Genomic DNA, 18494 nt, shown 5'->3' with positions numbered 1-18494 from the left:
GGGGTGGAGGTGGGGGGGAGGTGATGGTTGGAAAAAACATGATCACCAAATACCCTCAGCAACAAATTTAGATGGATGTTTGTAATATTTAAGCTCATGCAGAAATGATTTACTGGGAAAGGAGCAATATGTGACACTCAGTATTACACTGTGATTACTTTTTACAGTGGGGGCAGGTAGAATGCCAGGACAGAACAGAGCACATGTGGGGTGGAGGAGATAGGCTGTTAAGAGCAGGTTATAATGGGTGGGATGAAAGCATGTAAAAGAAGCAAGAATAGAAGATTTAGACAGGGCTAACACATGGACTAAAGCGGGATTATGGATGTTGGGGTTAGACTGTGACACCAATTTCCAAGGAAAGGCAGGAAAAGGAGGAGATTGCTGAAGGATTGTACCAAAAAACCTGAAATAAGAGCAAAAGGATAAGGAGATAAACTATTTGGTCGACTAAAGAGAACTGCGATAACTGCGCTGAAGGTACAAAAATGAGTAAAAATGAATGGATTGAATTAAGAAGGAATTGATGGTGAGCATGATGTAAGGAGAATAAAGTTCTCAGGTAAAATTCTACATTTTATGTGAAGGATATATATTTTGTCTTAAAAATATACTGTTTGTAAAAGTATAATATACATTTAAGTAGGTGCAGAGCTTTTGTAAACTCTCATTGTTGCAGATTTAATTTATCTAAAGAATAAACGTATTACCCTTACATCGCAATGCATTTTGTAGTAAAACACTGGTACTATCGTGGAAAAAAAATGTATTATGTTTTTTTATCCCAAAAATTTAAGGTTTGAGAATAATCTCTGATTAGCAGATGTACTGTGTCTTTTACGCCTCTTTTATATTCCTTAAAAGAACATTAATGGAACTCAAATTTAGACTATGTGCTCAATTAGCAAGTTAAGAAACCTTAGCCTGATAAATCAAGTGTACAATGTGTTTTTTTGTCTTTTAATCATTGATGGACCAAAGAAATCTAAAAATGAAACAGTCAGAAAGATAAAAATTGTAATCTGACTTTGAGGATAGAAAAAGTGAAGCTATTAATTTTTTTTTCCATAGCACACCTACAAAGCCCTACACAGATTAAAATAGATTATTAGAGGATTACAAGGAAAGTTAGACTTAATGCAAGAGCTTATCTAATAATTTTATCACGTAACTTCAAACATAATCCTTTGAATTCCCTCTCTCTTTCTGCTTTTTTTTCCTTCTCATTTCTAATTCCATTCAGTGGTGTACTGAGTGGGTGATGTTTTTAGGGAAAGTGAAGATGGGAGCATTCAATGTAATGTATTCAGCTGTACATATACATGTTTTGAAAAAGTTTAGGTCTAGATTATTTTGACTGGGTTATTTGAATTGACATGGGAAGAATTTCATAATTATATGAAGGCTAATTTCTGGTTTTGTCACCTCTGGTTTTTAAAGCGAACAATTGGTTTATCAAGTACTTGAGTTTTACATTTTCTTTTTTTAAATCGTAAGTAAGCAAATGAGAAAGTAATTATTTATCTCACAGTATTTGATGGACAATAAAAACATCAAAAATTTTAATTACTTACAAAAATAAATTAGCTTTACAGTATAATAAATAAAACAAATGAATAATTAGTTGACCAACTGAAATACCTTATAAAGGAAAATTTCCACAATGCATTTATATGGTTTATAGAACTCCTTCAAGGACTTACTGTATTTTATTATATTGGTTTTATAGACAACATCTACAAAGCACATAGTTTAAATGTGTATGAGCAAAATATATTATGAAATGCCTGACATATGTCCTTCTTTCCACTCTTACCAAAGTTCTTTCCTCATCTGACCCTCTCATTTTGTAAATCCACATCTTCACTTACCTTGCCATCTGTCACAGAGATCTCTATTACTCATTTCTGCTTTATGTACTTTTCTCAATTTAATACTCATCCCATCCCATTCTTTTTGTACTTGGTCACTGATATCCTTATTTGCCCTTTCTTATCTCTGTTCTGCTCTCATCTGTTTGCTGAAATTCCCCCCTTGAATCAAATAACTCACGCCTTCTTCCTTAACATCTATTGTTCATCATTTCTTCTCTTCTGCTCTCCATCTGGTCAGCATGTTGGACCACATGTCCAGACGTTCTCGCTCCCTGCTGTCTCTTTTCTTCACCTCCCTTGCTCTTTCGTTATCTGTGCTGGCATTCTGCACATCATACTGGTGCGAGGGAACGCACAAGGTGGTTAAACCACTCTGCCTTTCACCTGTCAAGATGAAGAACTGTGGTCAGAACAACAGTGAGCCTTACACTACAGGTATGATATCTTCAGGTTTGATATTATTGGTATAATTGTTGCAAGAAAATGAAGGATATGAGTGGACAGAAAGAACAGCTGAGAACCAGTGCTGAATTGCTTGTTTTTAGATCTGAACCTGAACTGCTTAGTTTGCATAACATAATGATTTAAAACTGAATTGTTAATATAGATGAAACAATGGCAAGACTTTTTTAACACTCTGTGGCAGGGTGGGGCCGGGTCGTGATGCTGCACACCCGGCCCCTAATCAGGCTGATCAAGCCCGAGAGGGATAAAGGCGACCGGAGGCAGCAGTTCGAGAGAGAGAGAGAGAGATTTATGGGCAGCTGCCCTGCATGTGTTTATGTTTGTGTCTTTTTGTTTAAGTTTATTGGTACACTGGTGGAGTGTGGCCCTCCAGGAACTGAGCTTGACACCCCTGCTCTACCCCTGAGTGTATAGAGAATGGTGCAAAAAAAAAAAAAAAAAAATGGTTCTATGGGAAAAAACGCCTTTTTGTTTTTTTTTTTTCCCCCTTCTCTTCTCTAGCACCAACAATCACTGTAGCCTCAGATTTCTGTTCTTGGCTGACAGAACTGAAACCCGACAAGCTTTTGTAGCCCATTCGCCTCAAAGTTCGATGTGTTGTGCATTCTGAGATGCTATTCTGCTCACTGCAGTTGTACAGAGTTACTGTAGCCTTTCTCTCAACTTGAACCACTCTGGCCATTCTCCATTGACCTCGCTCATCAGCAAGGGGTTTTCGTCCACAGAGCTGCTGCTCAATTGATGTTTTTTGTTTTTGGCACCATTCTGAGTAACTCTAGAGACTATTGTGTTTGAAAATCCCAGGAGATCAGCAGTTTCAGAATCGCTGAGATCATATTTTTCCCCATTCTGATGTTGATGTGAACATTAATTGAAGCCCCTTACCAGTATCTGAATGTTCTCTATCTGTCACTCACTCGACGTTGTGTCAATGTAGTGACACTAGGGGTCGCTATTTGGAGCCCCAAACACCTCTGATTTTTGAAAAAGGCCAATGAAAATTGGTGAGTGGAATTTGCAACCACTCATTCAGATTTGTTCTTCAGAGGCGAGCTGTGTCTATGTATTCCACTGCCATTCCATTCACCTTGAAAGCAAAGCATTCTAAACTGTTGGCTATATGGCGCATTGGAGCGGGTTCTCCCCTCTCGCACGGATAAGTGCAGAGAACGCTGCTGGGCACTTCGGCAGCTACACTAAAAGAGTATACTTAAAAGAGTATTCCTCTAAAAGAGTAAGCACTGACAGAAAGCGTCTTTTTAAAGATGACTTTCTGTCTCTGTGTAGTTCCTGTATGTGGTCACTTTTGATGTAGCAGTTCCTGCTCCGACCCTCTGCAAGGCCCCATCTGCAGGTACATCAGACGCGATTGTCCCCTTGATGCCCCTCGTGGCAAATTACACTCGCCAATTTTCATTGCCATTTTCTCAAATGTCAGAGGTATCCCAAGGGCAACCCTTAGTGTCACTACATTGACACAATGTCTCGTTCCCTCCATCAGGGAATGGAGGTTACAACAGTAACCAAGACGATTTTATGCAATGCACTGCTGCCAAACAATTGGCTGGTTAGATAATCGTATGAATAAGTAGGTCTACAGGTGTACCTTATAAAGTGTGTGTGTATATACACACACACACACACACACACACACACACACACACACACACACTTTATTAGGTACAGTACATACATACAGATATGTATATGTATATATACTTAATTATATTAATATTATATTAATTAAATTAATATATCTCAGTCGCCACACTCCTGTCTTCTCTTTTCTCTTCAGAGAGCCCCACCCCAGATCCCTGGGGCCCATCCAATAGAACAATATCACCAAAGCGAAGGGAGGAACTTGCTAAGATTCGACAGAGGCAATTAGCCAATGCAGTCAATTACATCTGGGAGACAGGAGAGGACAAATATACCTTTCGATATTTCCACACAGGTTTTTGGGAATCTTGTGAAAGACATGCTGATGGTGAGAGGAAAAGTGTCATAACATTTTTGATTTTCATCCAGTTAATTATAGTGGTTTAGTCTCCCAAATGACGTATTCATTTTAAAATACTTCATACAGGCATACTGTTGATCTATCCAATCAACTTATGAGCACTTGACTCACTACTGTTACTGCACTTATGCTTTCAACTTTAATCCCTGTATTAGATTGTACTCTTTGTAAATTTCTGAGCAATTCTAGAACTTAATAATGCAGCGCTTCTCGTGTCATTGTCTCTCTAGAATTTTGTTGTTGTTGTTGTAGTAATCCTCAATTGTCAGGTGCGTCTTCTAAAAGAATGAATATAAATGAAAAGTAAATGCATATAATTGCACTGTTGTATGAATTAAACCTATTTATGATATAGAGAGTATATTCATTGGATTCCATTGGTATTATTTGTTCTGCTACTTTACAGGAGAACGATGTCGCAGGTTTTTGGATCTTACCCCTGGAGAGACTCATGGTGAGAATGATGTATATGTGCATGTGTGTGTGTGTGTGTGTGTGTGTGTGTGTGTGTGTGTGTGTGTGTATGTATGTGTGTGTGCTCTTTTCCCATAAGGTTCTATGTGCGGACATTAGTTAATGTATTATGTATCATAAACTAACAAAGATTTTTGTACACATGTTGCTATTTATCTTGGTTAATTTCAATTTATAAGTATTTATACATTTTTAAAATTAAAAGTTCTTTACCTTAACATTACTTGCATTATGAACTAACAAGAACTAACAATGAACAGTAGTAGCTGTATTTATAAACATTATAATATAAAATAATAATAAATGCTGCAGAAAAGGTTTTTGTTCATTGTTAGCTTACGATGCTATATATATGAATTGAATTAATTATATATATGTGATGTACAGTGTGCACCTCTGTCTTCTTGCTGCAGGTGTTCTATGGTTATCAATGATTGCTGAGTTCATGTACATCAGTTTGTTAGGGATGGGTTTTCTACTCATGTGGCTGGAGGTGTTGTGTTTTCATAAAGAAATGCATGCACTCAAAATCAATGCTTTCGCAGCCATATGCACTGTGCTCTCAGGTAAAAGACTTGTCATTAGTCTCTCTTTAGTTAACAGATTGACATTTAGGTATTATTGTTCAGTGTTAAAGCATGATTTTGATTCTGACTCTCATTGCACACTCTATCACCATACTATCAGCACAGTTGTTTCCTCCTAATAACCCCTGATTTCTTTTAGGGCTATTGGGGATGGTGGCTCATATGATGTACACCACTGTATTTCAGCTTACTGTAATTGTGGGACCCAAAGACTGGAGACCTCAGACATGGGACTATGGCTGGTCATTTGCGTGAGTACACTCGGCTGTTTACTCAGTGTAATCCAACACTGAGTATGTTAAATTTTTAGATATAGGTAGATTAGAACTGATAACGATTTGAGAGTTTGTTCACCCCAAAATAAAAGTCTACCCTCATTTACTCACCCTCATGTTGTTCCAAAACCAATCCTTTCTTTTTGTCTGTTTTTAATTTCCTGTGTGATCTTTTACATTCAATGAAAGTGAATGGGATCAGATGCTGTTGAGCTCAACAAATGTCCAACAAATAATAATAAGTGACATAAAAGTAGTCCATATAACTCATGCTCCAGCAGTCTGAGTGTCCTGAAGCCATATGATAAATCTATAGATAAATCAGATAAAAGACTGAAATTTAAGTTGTCATTTACTGAAAATCTTCCACTCTGCCTAACCCTCAGATTTCATTCATGCTTGTACTTTTTCAAATATAGTGCAAATAGACACATCACTCTAGGTTTGCTGTCAGGAATGCCAAATGCGATTGGTTGTTGCATGTTTTGTAACCGAATGTGGTGCATCAGTTTAATAGTGCAAATGAGCTAATAGCTAGATGAAAAGTAACATTTTTGCTTTTTCTTTACTGTTGGTTGTAAAGAAAATGGGACACAATAAAAAATCTGAGGTTTAGAACAATTAACTGATTCTGTGACAAGAGTAACTCATGTCTAGTGCTAAACTCTCTCTCTCTTGCTGTCTTTTCTTTACCCATCAATTCCAAGGCTGGCATGGGTTTCTTTTAGTTGCTGCATGGGTGCTGCAGTTATGACCCTTAATTCTTACACTAAAACAGTCATTGAGCGGCGTCACCGGCAGAGGCTTCGACTAGAGGATGCACGTGCAACAAGCCACGCTCCAGCATATGACGAGGTGGTCCCAGGGGGCGGGCTGTACTCTGTCAGTGGACTATTACAGTGCCCAGATGGGATGATAGACTCTGTGTGGGCATCAGATGGGAGCATGGGAATGGGGAGAGAGGGCAATGTGCCCACCCTGGTGCTGGTTGGTGGGTGTGGACCGGATACATGTGAGGACTGTGAGAGAGAAATGGATCAGATGAAGGAGGCCATGAAGGGATCTGACTCTCCTTGCTAAATGCAATTTGGGATTACATTTGAGCTGTATTGATAACAATGGCCTTGAATGTTTTTCTTGCACAGTTGATTAAAATAGTGTAATGTTATCCTTCTCTAAAGATATTTTTTTCCCAGCATGAATGTGGCTGAAATTCAGTCAGTGTGAGTGGAGAGAGGAGTTCGAGAGATTCAGAGAGCTAGTATGTGTGAGACAGGTGTCACCTGTTAATTGTGCAGTGAGTAGATTTCCTCGTGTAAGGATTCTAGGAAATTGTATCTATGTTTTGAAGAGTATGAGACTCTTGAGTGGATTACACTGAGACTGTCAAATCATGAGGTCTGTTATTTTCTGTTTTGCTGTTGTCTCATTTGTAATATTTTATTATTGGTTTTCTGCTATCTTGTTTTTTTTTTTTTTTTTCAGGATTGTCACCCCAAAGCAATTTATAAATAAAAACCTAAAGCTTAAATAGCCACTGGCAATGTAAAAAGATTTTGTTAAAATGTTGTAGTGAACTATTTACCTGCTACCTGCTGTTTCATCTCTGCTATGCAATAACCATGAAACTCATCGAATGTGAAATGTATCTGATTACGTAACCAAAGTACATATGAAAGTTCTTGATCAGACATGTTTAAAAGCATGAGAAACTGTGGGTGAATTTGATCTCTCTTTTTGTTTTTGTTTTTAAATCTGTTCTTGCATCATGTTCTCATGAACCAACAGCACATTTTTACATCACTACAGTATAGCCCAGTAATCATCACTTAGTTTAAAAAAATGTTCAGTTGTGTAAATAATTGCGCAAATATTTATTTTACTCTATTATCATTATTTTGTGTTTATTTCTTTCTTTATTTGTTATTACAGTTTTTTTTTCATTCATTAGAGTCGTAAATATTTTCTTGCACACAAACATTAAAAAAATAATAATTGCGGCATGAAATGGGAGCATTTGATGATCTTTTTTTCTTTTGTTTAAGGTAGTCCTTTTTACTACCATTTATTAGCAATGTACATGTATAAATTGCCTTTAAAGATGCTGACACATGTTGATATTGGTTGCAACATTAGGCAATACACTTCCATTACATGCAAAATTTACAGAATCAAAAATTCTTCAAATATCTATTCAATGTGTAATTGTTTTGAACCATCAAGTGGTGTGATCAATGAAGATGTGTTACTGCAATTTTAATTTCTGTTAGTTAAGAGTGTAGTGTATATAGTCAATAATGTAAATAAAACTGTAAGAACTGTGTAACATACCCTGCGGTGTATACAGTAATCTTATTTACTCTATAGGACTTTTACTGTACTGTAATAACATATTGCAGATCTAGCAGACATCCAGGATTATTATTATTTTTTTTTTTCTTTTTTTGGTAAAATGTTCTTATTAGTGACTTGTCAGTTGACCTTTTCAGATTAGGGTTAGCGAATCTGTTCGTTTCTGACATGGTAAGGCCTCTGTTTACCCCACGTTGTCCAGACTTCATTAGACAATAGTTCCCTCTGCCTCCATGCCTTTGATGGGACCTATGACCAACACTTTGACCTCATTAATGGGGCCCACACCCACCTTTCTGACCAATCTGACAGGTCTCTTGTCCCTTCTTGTCTTTGGTTTCTCTCCCATGTTTTCTATTTTGTTCCATGTTGGCAAATTGCGAATGCTCACACATGTATATTTTTACATTTCCAATTTGTGGTTGCCGATTGACAATACTGTAAAAAGAATTCATTCCGTTTGGTTATGCTGTTTCAAACATGCAATTTGAACATACACAAAGACAATAGCCAAACATGTATAAGGAATGCCTGTGTGAGATAAAAAAAAAAAGTTTAAATGTAAAGGCATACCAAATGTTTTGTTGAATAAGAAGTTGATTCAACGGAAGCACATGTGTATGTATGTGAATGTATGTGGATTGTTATAGGCAATTATTAAAACAAAAATAAAGCTATTTCTACATGCACTGGTAAGAAGGGGTGAAAATGTTTAACTTGTGGTTATTGAAATATGCTTAAACATTTAAAAGAGCTGCATTTTTGACATTCTGTCTGATTCCATTCATATCCATTTGAATTCATTTATGTTCATTAATTTGTATACGTACATATTAAGAACAAATTGTTTCATTGCCTTACACATTATTTAAAATATTTGTGTAATTACAATGACAAATGGACACATCTGCAAAGCCCATTCTGCTGTTCTTTGTACTGTTCCTTGTATTTTGTCTTTTTCTGTCAGATAATTATAACAAATGTTCAATATGAGGGAGACCAGATGAAATGGAAAAGACTCAGAAAGAGTAATAGGTAGAGAGGATATATATGGAGCAGTTGGAGATTTTGGAAAGTCTTTTTTTCTGATGTTGGACAGATGATTATGTCAGTAATCCAAACTTGGACTAAAACAGCCAGTGAGAGAAGAAACTGTTAGTAAACAGTGCTCTTTTATATATCTTTAACAGACACACTCAAACAAATATTGCAAACTTACTTGTATACTGGCTAAAATTCAATGTACCTGTGTTCACAAAGCATTATTTGGTTTTTATCACCGTCTGGCCAAACTTTGCAGTTGACACACACACAAAGATAATCCAGGATTACGGGTAATTTTGCCACAAGAATGTTAAACCCCTCTGCCCCTCTAGCAGACAGAGATAAACATGCTGGCCTTTCCAGTGGATGCATTGAACTGTTACCCTACCTAAACAATTACACAACATTGTAAAAACAAAAAATTATTGGCTTTTGTGATTGTGATACATTTTTGTTTACATGTTTTAAAGTATTTCATCATAATGGCATGTTCCCATAAGAAACACTCTACAATTAAACTTGTTTGTCGACACTAATGAGAATCACTAGAACCTATCCTCCTACTGCTATCATGTCTTATTGTGAGGTCTCACTCAAAAACATATTGAGATTAATGAGCTGTCAGATAATGTTTACAAAATGGTTCGAACATATAGCCCTAATACAAGAAGACAGTCAGATGTATTCTGATTTAACAGGTGAAGGTTAAAAACAAACAAAATGCAAAAAGTAAAGGGCCAGAGGAAAAATATATAATTTCATTGTTTTCACTTTCTACTTATGGGGCTCATATTGAATGAGGTGGAGAGCATCTTCATTGTCAAGAATGCCCTGAATAAACTCCCCCTCAGCCAATCGGTCTGTAAGAAAGAAAGACATATAATGAGAAAGAACCCTTAAACAAATGTACACATTCATGCTTTCAAAAGCAGCTCTTTAATTTATAACTTTGCGATTTTATTCTTTGTTATGAAGTTTGGAAATGACCCATATTAAAATAAAATGTTTCACATGTTTACCTTGTATCCATTGGTACGATTGGTAAGACTGAGTTTACAAGGAATAGTTCATCCAAAAATTACCCTCACCCTCATGTTGGAGAAGGATATAGCTGCAGGCCAAGCTCCAAAAAAGGGACGGGAGTGACAAACCACCAGCAAGGATATACAGAGCCCCTAACCTAACACTTTCCCCATGCTTAACCGTGTGTGGACTTGTCGCCCCCTTTTGGAGCTGGCTCATTCTCCTTCTGAAGCAACCCCCACCCCCTTTTGGAGATTCCGCCCTCATTTGGAGATGCATCTCCAGCCTGCAGCTATACATACATGTAACTTTCTTTCTTATGAGAAACTTTTTAATAAATAACCCAGTTTGTTTTTTAAAAACTATGGCAGTTGGTAGCAACTTACTTTAATAAAAGGACCCTAAAGTATCATAAAAGTTGTCAATGCAACTATTGCATCCTATTTCATGTCTTCTGAAGGCATACAATAGGTTTTGGTCAGAAACAACCCAAACTTTAATTAATGTGCGAAAATCTTGATGAATTATGACCGAATTTTCATTTTGCGAGAATTGGACCTTTGAAATCTTACCATTGTCTTGCTTATTAAAGAAAGACCACAGCTTGTCTGCTCTCTTCTCTGGAGTGCTCTCGTCTGCTGGAAGCTTGTCTTGTTCCTCTTTAGGAATCAGCTTAAAGATAGCCTGAGGATTCAAGAGATGGAAAAGAAAAATAACAGACTGATGTCAAAACTAATATTTCTAAGAGAAGTTACCCAAAAGTCCTGATTTTTAAGAGCTCTTTCACTGATATTTATGGCTTTAAATGCAAAGGAAATGTCAAATGTCAAAATGGTATTGAATAATAAAAATTTTGGTTTATAACTATATTTTTTGTGCCAATAAATAGACAGGATATATGGAAAAATGACAGAAAATGACAGTTGGTGACACTACTAGTCCCTCTTAGAGTCATTAGTTACTTAGGAGTGACAAATGAATGACCACCTGCTCTGAAAATGCCTGTCCTGAGTTAATCGTCACAAGAACGTTCAAGCTAAGGGTTTAGTTTCACTTTACCAGGGCTGACCTGGATCTTTAGGAGTGAGCTGAGGAGGCATTTATCTGAGACACATAAGGCACGTTCTTTAAGAATAATACAGATTAGAAGCAGAGCCAAAGCTCCTGGCGTCAGAGCAGGTTTTGTCAATCTTTAATGCTCTTTTTCTTGCAGTCTCTGGCACAATGACAGCGACATTTTTACATTTCATTTTATTCAAACTGACATCTACACAGCGAACACAAAGTTTGTTAACTGTTGATCATTGGCAGACAATGAACTAAATTCTATTCCATTATTCTGATCAAAGAATGCCTACAGCCTAGCTTCAATAAAACAGTGGTAACCTGAAGAAAATGTGTTCATGTTGTAACATCTAAATTAACTGGTCTGATTCAAGTAAAAAATATTTAAAAACTGATTTTTGCTGTATGCTAGTATGTCATTTTTTAAGTATAAGCTTTTTCATTGTCCTGTATGTTAATCTGCTGAATCAGTCATAACTGCCATTTCAACAAGCTTCGACACTTATTACAGATTAAAACGTGATTAAGATCTGTTTCTGTTTCTCAGTTAAGCTCTTGCTTAAAACTCTTGAGCACCTCTCAAATAAGTGCTATTTCCAGAAAATGAACATAGACAGGTTATACGAAAGAAAACAGCTGTTCAATGTCTTGATATCCTAATTCACGTCTTATTTTCACATCCCATGTTTTTGTTCACTGGAAATATTTTATTGGCTGTTCAACCTTGTACAACTTGTTTCAACACCAATTTGCTTAACGGTATTACCCCGCTGTTAGACTGTACTTCAGTATTCTAAATGGTCTATATGGTAAATTACACATGACGTCTATACTCTGACAATATCTGTCATTTTTCTACACTCCATCATTAATCGTTTACTTGAAAGAATCTTTTGTTCACATGTTTTAATAGATAGCTTTAACATCAGAGTTGTATATACAGTATTTTGATTTGTTTTCTTTGCTTTGTATTCTTTATTTTCTGGACTAATGGATAAACCTCACATTTTTAAGATAAACATACTGGATCTGACACCACTTCTCTGCCTCACGTCTTTCATTTTTCCTTGTACTTGTCAATAGACATGTATTTGTGATTTAAATCACTTGATCCTAATGTTTGCGTTATCAAGTGAATAATTTGACCCAGCATCTTTCTAAATAAAGTGCCTCACGGAGTAATCCCCGCCCAACTTTCTCTGTGCTTACAGTGGAGATGGCCGTCTGTATCCTAAAAGGCATCTGTGCGCTTTTGTTGTCTGAGCACTAAACCATTTATCGGCTGGATTATTCTAGGATTGGCCAATTCCATTATCCATGCTCTGAGACACTAGCTCAAGGCAAAGCTCATAAGACATGCATCTACTTTATTCTCACTGAGCCCTTGTGTTAAAAAGGCAAGCTGAATTATTGTGCCAATTAAACAAAAAAGAGAATATGTGAATTGTGATGTGTGAGCCCTAGAAAGCGTAAGATGGTTATCAGCAAGAGTACTGTAAAGGGGAGGGTGGGGCAAGGTTTCACTAGGAATGTATCTCATTAACTTCAAAGATTTAAGTGAAAAGTCTAAATACAAAAACATTGGCTTTGTAAGTCGGTTTCAAATATCTAGTTCAAATGAAATGCCAAATTAAATTCCAATATCCCATATTTTTGTAATAACTGTAAATTTACAGATTAAAATTACAATATTTGTTGGACAAAACTATGGTTTGATATTTTTGTACATTATTTGCATTTTCAGGAATCGTTATGTGTTTCATAATTGCTTAAGAGCAGGTTCTGTTGTTACAGCTTACTTCATATAGAGCAACAACATGCCAGAGTGTATTTAGCAGAGACAGGCCACTTCTATTAAATGAATGGGAGAAATTGGAACACCCAACCAAGAAGCTCTAGCACCCAATGGTCAATGGATGTAGAAAGGAAGTCCCACCTTACAGGTAAAAGAGCCTTTTTCCTCACCTTTTAGATACAGACATCGCCTGTCAATCAACTCGCTAACGCGCATGCACATTAGCTATACAAGACGGGAAAATTGCATGTTTTAGCGTAATATGAGGTAAAGGAGCACATTTTATGATTTCAATATTATCATATTTTATTGCTGATTTGAAATATGCTCTTTGATAGTAATCTTGATCAACTGTTTTTTGAGATTTCGGTGTCCCCCCATTCAAGTAGATAAGAGCAGCACTGGCATGACTGGAAATAGCACCCCGAGAGCTTTCCAAAGATGGCCAAGTGTGGACTGACTTGCTAGAAATACTTTGCAACATGCCTCAATAGCTGGTTGACCTGTGTTCAATGAACTGTATCTATTTTCCTGGCCAATACAATCTTCAATCATGATTTTGCAGCCAAGACTTGCCTATACAGAAATTAAACCTACCCTGAGAAATATTCATTGGAGTGTGACAACTAGCCTCAGTTTTCCCCACTAAACAAATAAATATATATAAGTACTTTCTACATTGAAAAAGTTAGTTTAAGCATGAATTTGAAAACATATAGTAAATTCTACATTTGTATTCAATTACTCAAACTAAAGTAGAAAATCTTGTAATATTAATTAACTAATTTGAGTAAATTTCACAGATAAATTAAATATGTACATTTTATTTCGAAACTGGTGTTTCCAGCATGCACTGGGCTTGAATACTTCTTGAGCTTCCATAGTTTCACTGTTTGTAATTTACTCAGATTTGTTGTTACATTTGGTAACTTCTTGCTTTGTGAAGTTTGTATTATTTGTATTGTTTGTAAAATTACCCGTTCATGATAAGAAAAAAAAAATCTGTTGATTGTTACCATCATAATGTTTTGTGCACGAAGTGTTCAGCTCTGAGTGCGAAGCTCAAAATCTTGGTTAAATCACCAGTAATGCAACGTGACTACCATAAATCATTACCGTTCTCAACTGGTTTTGCTTCAGGACTTTCTTTATATGCTATGAGCCCATTATTATCCCATTTGTTTCCTAATTTCAAACATCATTCAAACAGAACACACATATTACACAGAAGAAAAGTCTCCTTGTTTCCATGGTTAGGTCAGTGTAGCTAGTCTTAAATAGAAGTAGGCTAATAATAATAATACATTATATATATTGATGAAAATAGAAAATACTAGCTGAAACACATCTTGAAACTTTAACTACAACTGCCACTGTTGATATAAAATGAGGTCTAGTAGATTCTACCTTTAGATTATTTCATATGAAACTATAACATTTTGTCAAAATATAACAGTTACATTTACTCATGTAAAATCGTGAAACAATTTTGTAAAGTAAAATGTATTTATCATATAGAACATTGGTGCTCTTTTCCTCCTAGGTGCTGTTTGGTATGTCAGGGCTGCCTACTGTTTGAGAGGTTTGACTTGACTTCCTCCGTAAGGCTTTAAACTAGAAAAGTCTCACTAGAATTCAAATGGGTCACATCAGTTTTGAGGTCTGCAATATTGAGGGAAGCCCGGTAGTTGCACGTGTGCGTCAGAGAGCAGAGTAGATCATTAGCTGATAGGCCTACCGTTACACTCACGTGAATGCTTTAATCACACCGCGAAAATACCGCGAGAAGTCTTTAGCTGAATGCAAGATTATAATTAAATAATCTCTTCATTAAATATTATGTTATCATTACATAATCTCTATCACTTGGGCGGCCGCTGAAAAATCTTCCATGGAAAAGCCATGGCATTGTTCTATCCCTGTTGTCTGTGACCCGGTCTGAATAGAACGGCGACCCACCAGCTGAGAAACACTATAGTAGACTATATTTGCATGCATTAAGATTCCCTGTGGAAGGTTGTTGTGTTATGTGGTAAAATACCATGTACATAAAAAAAGCATTGAAATAGTAGTACATACAGTATTTTAAAGTAAGGATTAATTCAGTGCTACTTTGCTTGACCAAAACTGTAAAAATGTACTTGAAACTGAGTATTACAAAGTACATTTACTTGACAATTTCAAATTAAAGCCACCAAGAATTGCATGTAGGCTTTACATGAAAATATGGTCTGTTAGATCTACTAGCAATTTCTGTGAAATTTGTTTCCTGTTTTATTTATTTATTTATTTTTTTTTAAGTAAACCCCACAGTGTATATACAAATAGCAAACTCACTCATTTGTACACTGATTTTAAAGGGATGCCACACAACAGTGCCAAACATGCTTCATATATGTGAATGTCTGCAACACTATTTGACCACTGCGACTCCCCTTTGTATATCTTTTATAAAGCCACAAACCTGGCAGATGTCTCCCACTTCTGATTTGGTGATGTAGCCATTCTTGTCAACATCAAAGAGTGAGAAGGCCCACTCCAGCTTACGCTCTGTCTTTCCAGTTGATGTCATATGCAGCGCAATAATGTATTCCTTGAAATCCAGTGTTCCATCATCATTCGTATCAAAGGAGCGGAAGACATGCTGGGCATATGATGTCGTGTCACTTTCTGGGAAGAAGCGTTCGTAGATCTTTTTAAACTCTTCTGGTGTGATACGGCCTGATGGACACTGCTTCTGAAAATTATCATACCACTGTGACAGCTCATTCTCTGAGAATTTTGTATTAAGTTTCAGATCCTCCAGGATCTCTTTAGACATAGCACTGCTTTTGGCATTCCCCATTGTTGACTGCTGGTTGAGAGCACAGTCAGGAGCTCAAACAATCAAAGTCTTCCTCTCCCGACCAGAAACACAGCAAATTTGTGTATTTGATGTTATCTGGATCGTCCCTTAGTATCTCTCTTTTGGTTTGCTTGTAAATTATTGTCCCATAAAAAGCTTGGTGCTTCGATCTGTCTTGAGAGATGACAGATGGATGGAGTAAGAGTAGGAGTAAAGTGTGATTGTCTTAAAAGAGGAAGAACTGCATCTGTTGTAAAGCGGCCTGAAAATAAAGCTCTCAAATATACAGGGAAGAATGACCCACAGATTGATGACGGAGGCAAAGAAGGAGGGATGGCTGGTGATGGATTGGTGAGTGGGGCGGGGCAGGTGAACTTAGGCTGTTACCTCTGAATGTAGATTTATGTCCTTAAAGAAGGATTTGACATGGCTGAGCCGCTGAGCCCCCAATCAACAGCTCGGGACTATCCCCTTAGAATTAAAGTCCTTATCCATAGTACACAACATCAGATGCAATCAAAATCAGATTTGATGACTGAATCACAAAGTTTCTATCTATCTATCTATCTATCTATCTATCTATCTATCTATCTATCTATCTATCTATCTATCTATCTATCTATCTATCTATCTGTCTATCTGTCTAGCTGTCTAGCTGTCTGTCTGTCTGTCTATCTGTCTATCTGTCTGTCATATCTGTCAGTTGTTTTCGAGGACACTTTTAAAACGTTAACCTAAAAATGTGCTTCATGCAGTAAATATACATAAATTAAAGGCAACAACATCAAAAATAAAAATATATTCAAGTCAAAAATATTATTTACTGTAAAATGTCTTAATTAACTTGACTACATTAGGTTACTCCAACAAAACTCATGTAAAGTGTTATATCAAGTAAAAGTAATTCCTTACTGTAACATTTGACCACTTTTCACAGCATATATTTCACAAATTTAGTTGTGTACAACAGGACTAAAGGCTCTTCGAGGTAAAAGGCTCCTTTTGATTTTATGTTTATATCAAAACACTAAATAGCAACAAAAACTACCACAGGACTTTCCTAAATGCCTGTGTAAAATTGTAGGAAGACTGAAGCCAGGAGCAGGTACAGGAACTGATGAAGATGATGATGTGAGGAACCCAAATGCAGCTTTATTTACATGGCATGCAATCCAAACTAATCGTGAAAGTACAATGAAAACCATGAACTACTCAAAATAAGGAACATGAACAAACAACGACTGAACTTAACTAGACCTGACTCAACTTGACTACGACAAACAATACTCAACCAAAACAAAGGCAAACAAGACATAAATACAAACCAAAAGGTAACATAATGAGACGTCCAATGACAAGACAGAACTAATAACAAGGTGACAAGACTAATAAACCAAGAACCAATGACAAACTTGAACTGATAACATGATAAAACAATCAATGAAGTGGCAGCACTAATAAACAGGTTAAAAAGACAATGAAACACAAAGAGACAGAACTAATAAACATGGTGAAACAATAGGGTTACATGACACAACCAGGAGATCACATGACAGAACAAGGAAGAGACAATGAATCTTCGAAATAAAAGGCTAAACATAAACAAAAACACATAAATGTGACCGATTCCAGCCATCTAAGGGTGGCTCCCAATGCCCAACAACAAACAACACCAACAAGCAAGTTCAATAGGGAGCTGGGTCGGGGTGGAGTGGGGGGGCCTTTCGGGAACCAGACAGCACTGGAGACCATGGGGAACCTGAGGGCGCTGGAGACCAGAGAAGTCCAGGTGACCAGAGCAGAGCGGTGAAGGATCCGGAGACCAGGGCGGAGCTGGCGGCGGACCCAGGGACTAGGGTAGATCAGGTGACCAGGGCGGAACTAGAATAGGACCCGCAAACCAGTGTGAACCAGGAGACCAGGGCGGAGCTGATGGGAGGTCATGAGGACAGGGCAGATCCAGTAGGAGGCCAGGAGACCAGGGCGGATATAGCGGGAGGCCAGGAGACTGGGGTGGCTCCGGTGGGAAGCTAGAAGACCGAGGCGGATCCAGCAGGAGACCAGGAGACTGAGGCGGATCCAGCAGGAAAGTGGCCTGACAAGAGAGATGTGGGCTGTGGAGCATGGCCTGTCGAGGAGAACCTGGGCTGTGGAGAATGGTCTAGCAAAACAGACAAGGGCTGTGGAGCGTGGTCCGGCAAGACAGATTGGGCTGTGGAGCAGGGTCTGACTTGACAGATGTGGGCTGCGGAGCAGGGCCTGACAAGACAGCATGGTATGGTGAGGCTGACGAGGCAGCATGGCATGCTGGACTCTCAGGGGATGGAGTCACTGGAGACTCAGGAGGCAGAGCCGCTGGAGGCAGAGGCCCAGAGGACATGGCGACTTGGCATGGCAGGTCAGACGTGGCTTGATGAGACAGACTCTGGGATGGCTGAGGATTCTGGTGCAGGCTCTGGAATGGCAGAGGCTTTAGGCAATAACTCTGGGATGGCAGAATTTTTAAGCACTAGCTCTGGGATGGTGTGGGCACTGGCTCGTAGACTGTGGCAGACGTGGGCGCTGGCTCGTGGACCATGGCAGACGTGGGCGCTGGCTCGTGGACCATGGCAGACGTGGGCGCTGGCTTGTGGACCGTGACAGCTTTAGTTACATGACATGCAATCCAAACTAAT

At 37.7% G+C, this 18494-nt stretch overlaps 2 protein-coding genes across 6 annotated transcripts; one reads left to right on the top strand and one right to left on the bottom strand.

The window, feature by feature from the left end:
- The first annotated feature begins 347 nt into the window (after positions 1-347).
- si:ch211-149k23.9 (germ cell-specific gene 1-like protein) lies at positions 348-8819 on the top strand. 5 transcript variants are annotated; one of them, XM_052147368.1, is made up of 7 exons: positions 348-480; positions 2113-2309; positions 4135-4326; positions 4766-4813; positions 5247-5399; positions 5560-5671; positions 6403-8773. In XM_052147368.1, exons 2-7 carry the CDS (start codon positions 2114-2116, stop codon positions 6773-6775), a joined length of 1074 nt encoding a protein of 357 aa, XP_052003328.1. In that variant the 5' UTR covers positions 348-480; position 2113; the 3' UTR covers positions 6776-8773. The 5 variants fall into 5 exon arrangements, with proteins under 5 accessions (XP_052003328.1, XP_052003327.1, XP_052003326.1 ...); XM_052147367.1 differs by having other exon boundaries at positions 428-529; XM_052147366.1 differs by lacking the exon at positions 348-480 and adding an exon at positions 484-562.
- A 377-nt stretch (positions 8820-9196) lies between these two features.
- On the bottom strand, positions 9197-16107 carry LOC127658210 (visinin-like). The gene is made up of 3 exons (XM_052147376.1): positions 15439-16107; positions 10687-10798; positions 9197-9951 (listed from the first exon to the last, which is right to left on the bottom strand). The coding sequence occupies exons 1-3, from the start codon at positions 15817-15819 to the stop codon at positions 9866-9868; spliced, it is 579 nt and encodes a 192-aa protein (XP_052003336.1). The 5' UTR covers positions 15820-16107; the 3' UTR covers positions 9197-9865.
- Between the last annotated feature and the right edge of the window lie 2387 nt (positions 16108-18494).

This window comes from Xyrauchen texanus, chromosome 17, assembly GCF_025860055.1.
Source record: "Xyrauchen texanus isolate HMW12.3.18 chromosome 17, RBS_HiC_50CHRs, whole genome shotgun sequence".
Taxonomy (NCBI): Eukaryota; Metazoa; Chordata; class Actinopteri; order Cypriniformes; family Catostomidae; genus Xyrauchen; species Xyrauchen texanus.
Note: the sequence above shows the minus strand (reverse complement) of the source record. Positions and strands in the feature narration are given on the sequence as shown.